The sequence below is a fragment of the Trachypithecus francoisi genome, unplaced genomic scaffold (genome assembly GCF_009764315.1).
Source record: "Trachypithecus francoisi isolate TF-2019V2 unplaced genomic scaffold, Tfra_2.0 Lachesis_group13, whole genome shotgun sequence".
Taxonomy (NCBI): domain Eukaryota; kingdom Metazoa; phylum Chordata; class Mammalia; order Primates; family Cercopithecidae; genus Trachypithecus; species Trachypithecus francoisi.
Window position 1 is genome coordinate 10,794,883 of NW_022681458.1, and position 10,247 is coordinate 10,805,129.

A 10,247-nucleotide genomic window follows, 5' to 3' on the forward strand; every position below is an offset into this window, starting at 1 on the left:
TTGGGCATGTGGAGATGCTTTTACAAATGTTTATATTTTTAGAGGAAAAAGGACCATTAAAAATAATAATAATAATGAATTTGGCCAGGCGCGGTGGCTCACGCCTGTAATCCCAGCACTTTGGGAGGCTGAGGTGGGTGGATTACCTGAGGTCATGAGTTTGAGATCAGCCTTGCCAACACGGGGAAACCCTGTCTCTACTAAAAATACAAAAATTAGCCAGGCGTGGTGGCACATGCCTGTAATCCCAGCTACTCAGGAGGCTGAGGCAGGAGAATTCTTCAGCCCAGGGGGTGGAGGCTGCAGTCAGCCAAGATTGTGCCACTGCACTCCAGCCTGGGTGACAGAGTGAGACTATGTCCCAAATAATAATTAATAATAATAATAATTCCACCCGGAAGGGGGAACAGGACATGTTCAAAGAGCCAAGAGAAATGTGTTTGAGATGCTAACAAATTCAGCATGGCTTGTGCTGGTGAGCAGGGGAGAAAGCTAGGCAGGGGCCACATCACAGAACCTGGAGCTTATAATCAACCACTTTCACCAAAAAGCAAATAAATAGTCTGAATGAAATACAGCTTAATTTTCCAGCCAGGTAGGATTTTGTCCCATTTCTGAGGTCCATGTTAAGCAGCAATAATAGTTTGACTTGTTTCAGCCATTTGAAACAAAGCGTTAGGCCGGGCGCGGTGGCTCAAGCCTGTAATCCCAGCACTTTGGGAGGCCGAGACGGGCGGATCACGAGGTCAGGAGATCGAGACCATCCTGGTCTACACGGTGAAACCCCGTCTCTACTAAAAAATACAAAAACTAGCCGGGTGAGGTGGCGGGCGCCTGTAGTCCCAGCTACTTGGGAGGCTGAGGCAGGAGAATGGCGTAAACCCGGGAGGCGGAGCTTGCAGTGAGCCGAGATCGCGCCACTGCATGCACGCCAGCCCGGGCGACAGAGCGAGACTCCGTCTCAAAAAAAAAAAAAAAAAAAAAAGAAACAAAGCGTTCAGGTGTTTGTTACTTAGAGTCATCATTCCTGCTCTCAATCACTTGATCATGTGGAAAGCGAGGATTTAGCCGTTAAAATGACCTGGTCAACTTTCATATGGAGATAAGTGGACTATGGGAACCTCATTTGTATTTACTGATTTTTTTAAAATTGTAGATTACAGTTATTCCCATCACGTACTCTGTTGATACAGATCACGCTGCATTATCTGCAAGTGAATTGCTCATTTTGTCCTAATTCACAATTGTCCACAGTTGCCAACTGATAACACTGAGTAGAAGTTGGGTGTGTTTTTGTTTGTAGGTCAGTGTCAATTGCCTTTCCATTCAATTCTGAAGCTGAAGCATTACTTTTGGATTATGTTTAATCTTTTTTGTCCCTCTTGTCTCCAATTATAGATTAAGAAAAGATGATAGAGCATTTTACTGAGCCACTTCTAAAGAGTCAGATTTTCTTTTCATTTCTATTTTTTACATAAAATAACAAATTCAGAAACTTGGTTTCCTTTTAAAGTAGATCCAAAATTCATACCTTTTAACTTGTTGCTTTTGTAAAAAAGCATTATAAATTTGTATGATATTGTTTGTTTTTCTTTATGAATGCCTTGACTGATCCCTGTAAATAGATAATCCAGGCATAGTCATCACACACTAGATACAATAAACAAAGAGATACAGATAACAACCAGGAAGTCGGAAGGACTGGTTTACACCTTTCCTAGTTGCTTTTTTGTGGCTGTTTCTTGATAGGAGAAATTTAAGTTGCATTTATGCACTCATTTGCCAATTAGTTTTTTTAAAGATGTTTCTGAAAAGTGGCCACGGAATACTATGTTTGATCATAAAATCTTATTTTTTTTATTTCATTTTATTTTTTGAGACGGAGTCTTGCTCTGTTGCCCAGGCTGGAGTGCACGATCTCGGCTCCTCTGCAACCTCTGCCTCCTGGATTCAAGCAATTCTCATGCCTCAGCCTCCTGGGTAGCTGGGATTACAGACATGCACCACCACACCCAGCTAATTTTTGTATTTTTTGGAGATGGGGGTTTTGCCATGTTGGCCAGGCTGGTCTCGAACTCCTGGCTTCATGTGATCTGCCCGCCTTGATCTCCCAAAGTGCTGGGATTACAGGTGTGAGTCACTGAGCCTGGCCATTAAATCATTTATATTTTAAGTCTTTGCTAATGTGCTTACTAAAAGGGAAAAAAATGTCATTTTTACCATAAATAAAACTCTTGTGTGTAGCTCAATCCACTCAGTTTGCGTAGTTGACTATGTGGGAACCATGACTTGTGACCCATTCTTAGAATTAATCACTGAAATATAGGAAACAGATTTCATAGATTCTGAGACACGTTTTTCTCATATTTCACGTCTGAAATTAGAATGCCTTTTACAAAGTCCTGAGGAAATACTGAGTCATATTTGAATTCACAAGAATATTTATTTTTTACTGATATATAACATAATGGCACATCAGTGTCTTAGAATTCATGAAATATAGTGGTATTTTACAGAATGTCTAATAAGATGATTATATTAAGCTGTTAAATTATAATAGTAAATTATTATTTGAAAATAACATAATTTAGTCAGCATCTATGGCAGTATCTTTGGCAACTTAGAGTTTTATAAATGTAAATATTAAAGTTTTGTGACTATAAATGTGAATTTTATAACACCTGAAGATTTTGATTCTTTCTAGAACAGATATGTACCCTGAAATACTTCAGAATGAATGAAAGTTCAAATGTCTTCTGCCCAGCCTCTTTTGATACACACTGAAAACTTTCGAATCATTTTTGTAGGTTTTAGAAAAATTTGTGTTTGCACTTGTGAAAAAAGAAAATCATTGGATTCGCTTTTCACTACTGGCCTTGTGAGGGCCTTCGAGTGAACCAGAAGTTTCTCCCCATGAGTCAGCCGGGAATTGCTTCAAATGCCTTCCAAAGCAACCAAATGGCGTTATGAATGCAGCCCTCCCCAGGCACGGGGAACACTGGTGTATAGCACACCCTAAAAATTGCTAAATGAGAACCAAAAAATATAAAAAACAACAACAAAAAAGGAAAAGAAATGGATAAATGAAACATTTTATTGGTATGAAATGACATATAAATTCTTTTAGAAACATTTATAGCAGCAATAAATGCCTGCTTTATAGTCTCGACTTTTATTGTATCAACTCCATGACAGTGAATATATTCTTTTTTGTTTTGTAGGGTGGATCTATGACATCACGCAAAAATATGATTTTTCCTTCTACATATGTGGTTTGCTTTACATGATAGGAATACTCTTTTTACTTATTCAGCCGTGCATTCGAATTATAGAACAATCCAGAAGAAAATACATGGATGGTGCACATGTTTAGTATCATGTAATGTTCCGTGTAGGTTTCGTTGTAATACTCATGCCTACCTCGCATGATTGCTGTGAGGCACCTATGACAGGACGTGGGAAAGCATTTTGTACAGTAACTGGCACTGTCATTTGTAAATGCCATTGTCACAGCCTCATTTGTAAGCAGCACTGACTCTCTGTTTGGGGAGATGTAATGCTGGAAGGTATTAAGGACTACATACATTCTAGAGATGACAGTGTTGTTCAAAGACAGCCTAGTAAATAATTGGTAGAAATACCCTTACCAAAATCATTCTCTTGTCATCTACTGGAACTAGGTTTTTAAATACAGCTTTTAAAACAAACACAGGGAATAAAAGCTTTTCAACTCAACCACTTCTTTGTAAGACAAAACCGAAGTATCTGTGTGCTTCCAGAAAGCTTCCAGATAAATGGGTTTCAAGCACAAGAATATGACTAGATTTCAGAAAGTAATTATTACAGGGAGCTATTGATCTACTCGAATCAAACAAAGGCAAGTTCTAATTCCACAGGTAATACAAGTTAGTACAATTAAAGAAATACAGCTTGTATTTTTATGAGGGAATTCTGCAGCTAGGGATCGGGCTTCATAAATCCTCCTCTAAAAGAAGACATTTGCCATTAATCCTAATTCACTGTTATCCAGTTATAAATGGAATCTTGAGACAAAACCTTAACAAAGAAATAACACTAATGATTTCCTTAGCAGAAGCCGGATTTGTACGCACAACATGAAATAAAGGGCTACAATTCAAGCATTTTTATTCATATCATTGGCCTCTTAGATGATAAACATGATCTGGGGCCTGTAATATTTTTTTCTGAGTTTCTTCTGCCCAAAAAATGTAATATAGAACTAATTGCTAACTGACAAATAAAGTTAATAGTTAAATCATCTCCAAGGAATGTTGCTAATCCAAAATATAACACTATCAATTTGTGAGGGTAATAAATGGAATGCCCTTAGTGTAGATGTCTGTGCCACACCTGACATTGGAGTAGTGATAACAAATAGCCCATCTCTAGACTCTCATGTTGTTATATAGACCGTTCATTTGCCTGAGCGTGGCACAGTTTTAAAAATAGTTCTCTTGATTGATTTCATACAGAAGATGACTGTGATCCATGACATCTAATAATGCCCTTTCTTTATCTGAGATGTCTATTTTTCTAAGCCAAACGTTTTTCAGACTGTAGAATGTTCTTCCCAGATCGTTTGAAATTTCTGACTGCCTTAGTTGTTTACAGATAGTTTACATCTATTTAAATTTCTACTCACAATTTGATCATCACATCCACACAAATCCTTGAATATCAGTGCCAGTGTCTTAGGTCAAATTTATCTCAAGTGAATACAGCCCATTCTCAATTATCCTTGACAATTAGAGGCAGGAATGCTACTAGGAATTGGAAGCAAACAATGTCACCCCAAGCGTAATTGTAGCCAGCAGTTTCAGTTATACTCAACCATACCCTTCTGAGCTGTTAACAAGTCAGTCATTCAATGGACAAGTTCTCTTTTTGTTCCATCTCCATTATTTCCTGCTCTAATGTCTAGTGGGAGGGGTCGTATCATGAAAGGACCACCAAAATAATAAAAGGCAGCTAATGGAAAGGAGAAACAAAACATGGTTAATATATACACTCAATATTACCTCCAATGACTCGGGAATTGCCTGCACCTTCTTATAGACAACAGATTGCATGTCATATTCCATTTGGTTCAACACAACAACCTATGTGTTATCATTACAGCTTTGGCTGCTGTTAAAGAATCCAGCTCTCTATTTTGATAAAGACAGTCTTAAAGCTGAGGCAGTGCTCCCTCCTCTATCTCTCTCTATGTAATTTGCCATAGAATTAGGATGATTAGATTGAAACACATGTTATATGTTTTAAAAACTACATTGCTTCATTACTTTCATTTTCCGACAACATCAAATTAACAAGAGGCAGTGTTAAATATTTTAAATGGTGCTATAGCCAATGTATTTGGATGCTTGCACTGCTGGTTGTGTATCATCAATATAAACTTTTTATCCAATGACTCGACTTTAATTACATCTAAGTTAGACTTGCTCACGTTCAGTTTGTACAGTTGTGTGTTGACTTACTATGTTTTTGAAAGTGGCGACTTCTACCAAATGAGTAGAAGTTCCCATTGTCAAAAAAAAAGAGACCTGCTTGCAGTATTCATGTTGACAACAGAGTAAAAGAGAATATTGTAAAGAATTACTGCAAATATTTCCTGTTTGTTATTTGCCGTTCTTTGAAGATATTATAAAAGGTTAATTGTATATTTATATCATGTGCTTTATCATTTTCCCCTCATGTATCCAAGTAATTTTTATTTACATACAACTAAATAAATGTTGTCCTCTTTGAAGATGGTCAGTGAGTTTTTGTATAACATTTCTATTTTGTTGGCCTCACAGAGAATACTCCTAAAATGTAGGTGGTAATTATCTGTTTCATTCTTTCCCCTGAAAAACTATTTCTCTAGGTGTGTTCACAAACCACGTGGACAGAATCACTTAGAATGATTGTGAAAAGTGCTGAGTCTAAGTATTAAATTTAAAATGCACACATCTTGGAATCCAGCAATTGCATTTCTAACATCATTTTCTACATATGAACACAGACTAATATGTAAGGATTTTTTGTTTATCATTTGTTATATAAAAGACTGGGCTGGGTGCAGGCGGTTCATGAGATCAGGAGATCGAGACCATCCTGGCCAATATGGTGAAACCCCGTCTCTACTAAAATACAAAAAATTAGCAGTGCATGGTGGCATGCACCTGTTGTCCCAGCTACTCGGGAGGCTGAGGCAAGGGAATCGCTTGAACCCGGGAGGTGGAGGTTGCAGTGAGCTGAGATCGCGCCACTGCACTCCAGCCTGGCAACAGAGCAAGACTCTGTCTCAAATTTAAAAAAATAAAAAAATAAAAGACTGGAAACAATGTAAATGTCTACCAATAGATAACCGTTAAAGTATAGTATAACTGTTAAAGTACAGTATAAAGTATTTTAAAGTATAGACCTATAATAATACAGTGGAATTTGTAGAATTATTAAACAAAAAAGGCAGATCTATATGTAGAATTTGGAAACAGTCTGAAGATATAGTGCTTAAAAAACAAAAAAAAAAAGCAAGATAGGCTGGGCGTGGTGGCTCACGCCTGTAATCCCAGCACTTTGGGAGGCCAAGGGGGATGGATCACTTTGAGCTCAGGAGTTCGAGACCAGCCTGGGCAACATAGCAAAACCTCGTCTCTATGAAAAATACAAAAATTAGCTAGGCATGATGGTGGGCACCGGTAATCCCAGCTACTCAGGAGGCTGAGGCAGAAGAATCGTTTGAACCCAGGAGGTGGATTGCACCATTGCACTCCAGCCTGGGCGACAGAGCAAGACTCTGTCTCAAGAGAAAAAAAAAAAAAAAAAAAAGGCAAGATAAAGCAATATGTTTAATATGCCCCCAATTATATGTTTTCATTACCAAAAAAAAAGTCATTCATATATATAATAGGCTTAGATATGAATTGAAAATTACTGGGAAGAAACATAAAGAAGCATAAGAAAACATTAACAGTTGTTGGCTCCAGGGAATAAAATCTGTGGACTAAGGTAGGTCTGATTTTTTTTTTCTTATGTCCATAATGCTTTTTCAATTTAAAACTTGTATCCAAAATTATTTTGAATGCAGATTCCTGGGCCTACTTAAAACCTAGAGAATTAGGGATGGGACCAGTAAATCTTCCTTTTAGAAAAGCTTCTCAGTTAATTCTTGTGCATATTAAAATGGCACACCCGGTCTCAACATATTTAAGGGCAAAATATTCCAATGAATTTCAAATACTTGTCCTGAACCTCTCTCGTTATTTCCTTTTATACAGCATTCTGGTCAATTACTATCTATGAAGCCTTCATAGTGTATAATCTTTTTTTTTTTTGAGACGGAGTCTCGCTGTGTCGCCCAGGCTGGAGTGCAGTGGCACGATCTCGGCTCACTGCAAGCTCCGCCTCCCGGGTTCACGCCATTCTCCCGCCTCAGCCTCCGAGTAGCTGGGACTACAGGCGCCCGCCACCGCGCCCGGCTAGTTTTTTGTATTTTTTTTTAGTAGAGACGGGGTTTCACCGTGTTACCCAGGAGGGTCTCGATCTCCTGACCTCGTGATCCGCCCACCTCGGCCTCCCAAAGTGCTGGGATTACAGGCTTGAGCCACCGCGCCCGGCTCACAGTGTATAATCTTTTACTCGGTCCTTTTCCAATCAGCAAATGTGGACTGGGGTTCTATAGGAGCAAGGCAGACTAATGCAAAGCCCCTGCCCTCAAGCAGCCTGCATGACCAATACTCCAGCGCAGGAAGAATGATAACAAAGCCAAGGGAAATGAATCCTGATGTGTTTAAATGAAACTATAACCGGGCGCGGTGGCTCACGCCTATAATCCCAGCACTTTGGGAGGCTGAGGTGGCTGGATCCCCTGGCCAAGGTGGCTGGATCACCTGAAGTCAGGAGTTCAAGACCAGCTTGGCCAACATGGCAAAACCCCATCTCTACTAAAAATACAACAAATAGCCAGGCGTGGTGGCGTGTGACTGTAATCCCAGCTACCTGGAAGGCTGAGGCAGGAGAGTCGCTGGAACCCAGGAGGCAGAGGCTGCAGTGGGCCGAGATCATGCCAATGCACTCCATCCAGCCTGGGTGACAGAGCGAGACTCCATCTCAAAAACAAACAAACAAAAAGATGTAATAAATAATATGAAAGAAGGAGGGCTGGGTGTGTTGACTCACGCCTGTAATATCAGCACTTTGGGAGGCAGAGGCTTGAGCCCAGGAGTTTGAGACCAGCCCAGGTAACATAGTGAGACTCTGTCTCTACGAAAAAGTTTAAAAAGTTAGCTGGGTGTTGTGGTGTGCACCTGTAGTCCCAGCTACTTTGGAGGCTGAGGTGGGAGAACTACCTGAGCCTAGGAGTTCAAAGCTGCAGTTCATGAGCTGGGATCGCATCGCTGCACTCCTGGCTGAGTGACAGAGTGAGACTCCATCTCAAAAAAAATAAGAAGTAGAAAAGTTCAATGAAACAATTAAAGAAGAACTTTCACTAGGAATGACCACTTGTCAAATGAAAGACACAGACTACAAGTGCTAGTGTTACAGTTCTGAAACTTGGGTTTCAAACCCAAACAGCTTTAATAGTGATTCCTCTAGACCTCTAATAAACAAATATGCCCCACCATTGGTATAAATCTCAGAAAGAAAAAACCAGGAAACAGGAATGTTTGCTATTAACCCAGCTAAAACCTGATAAAAATATTTTAAGAGCTGTATAGTCGAAAGTACACTTAATTAAAACCGATATTTAGGCTATATATGTATATGTACATTTATTTGAGTCCTCTGTTCTCTCTGTGACAGCTTCTCAGTCAACTGAATTTCTCTCTTCTGAAACTCCTGCTAACTATATATGCTCCCTCTGTCTGTTTCTCCTTTCGTTGACATGATTTTTTGCCAAAGATAATGTAAAACCTTCTTGGCCATTTGGAAAACAAGATCTTCTGAAAGTGGCTACTCTAGGACTTGTTCTTCCATTTACTACTGTCTCTTCTTCCTCTTGCCACTTTTGACACCAAGAAAACTTCCAGCAGACCAAGGACCCTTCAGGAACACAGAAAGGACACCACAGACTCCTCCTTTTTGAGTAGGGTACCTCTGTTTTTCCTCAAGGAGCCCCAAGAATTGTGGGTGGACAGGCTCCTCTCAGTCTAAAGCTCTACTCTTTTTTTGTTGTTTATTTTTGATACAGTTGCACTCTGTCACCCAGGCTGCAGTGCAGTAGCATGATCTCGGTTCAAGGCAACCTCTGCCTCCTGGGTTCAAGCGATTCTCCTGCCTCACCCTCCTGGGTAGGTGGGACTATAGGCACGTGCCACCACACCAGGCTAATTTTTGTATTTTTAGTAGAGATGGGGTTTCACCATATTGGCCAGGCTGGTCTCAAACTCCTGACCTCAAGTGACCCACCTGCCTCGGCATTCCAAAATGTATGCTGGGATTGCAGGCATGAGCCACCTCGCCCAGCCTAGCTCTACTATCTTTTATATTGAACTCCTTGATCTTTTCAGCTTTCAGATGCATACATGTGTATGTGTATTAGTTAAATGTTGTGTCTACATATATGTATATGTCTATACTTGTGTTTGGATATTGTCTACATAGTATCAAATTGACATAACAATAAATGAGTAATCAAAAATTAAATACATAAGCCCAAATATTTTTCAAGTTCATTAATATTGTTGGTTTAATAAAAACAAATGTCTTCTGACTTATCAGCAAAGTATGCATGTATTTAATGTTAAGGTGATTGCTTTTATGATATTTAGATAATATATGATAATATTAATGCAAAATGGTTAATAGAAAATTTAAGTTGAGATGATGGCTGGATTTGTCTAATGGCTCATGAGATTTTTCCAAACACAGTTGTTAAGAATGAATAAGGCTGAGCATGGTGGCTCATGCCTGTAATCCCAGCACTTTGGGAGGCCGAGGCAGGCAGATCATGAGGTCAGGAGTTCGAGTCTAGCCTGGCCAAAGTGGTGAAACCCCATCTCTACTAAAAATACAAAAATTAGCCAGGCGTGGTGGCGCACGCCTGTAGTCCCAGCCACTCAGGAGACTGAGGCAGGAGAATCACTTGAACCCGGGAGACGGAGGTTGTAGTGAGCTGAGATAGCACCACTGACTCCAGCCTGGGTGACAGAGTGTGACTCCATCTCAAAAAAAAAAAAAAAAGAATAATTAACATAAATGTAAATAGGACAAAAGTTTATAAATTGACTTATAATAATTAT

General features: G+C 39.5%; 1 protein-coding gene across 1 annotated transcript in view; it reads left to right on the forward strand.

Annotated features, from left to right (window-relative positions):
• Positions 1 to 5,782, forward strand: part of SLC16A14 (solute carrier family 16 member 14) — a 36,151-nt gene extending 30,369 nt beyond the window's left edge. Inside the window, exon 5 of the mRNA XM_033229928.1 lies at positions 3,222 to 5,782. Coding sequence (XP_033085819.1) covers positions 3,222 to 3,373 — 152 coding nt within the window. The 3' untranslated portion in view covers positions 3,374 to 5,782. The remainder of the gene's footprint in view (positions 1 to 3,221) is intronic.
• The last annotated feature ends 4,465 nt before the right edge of the window (positions 5,783 to 10,247 follow it).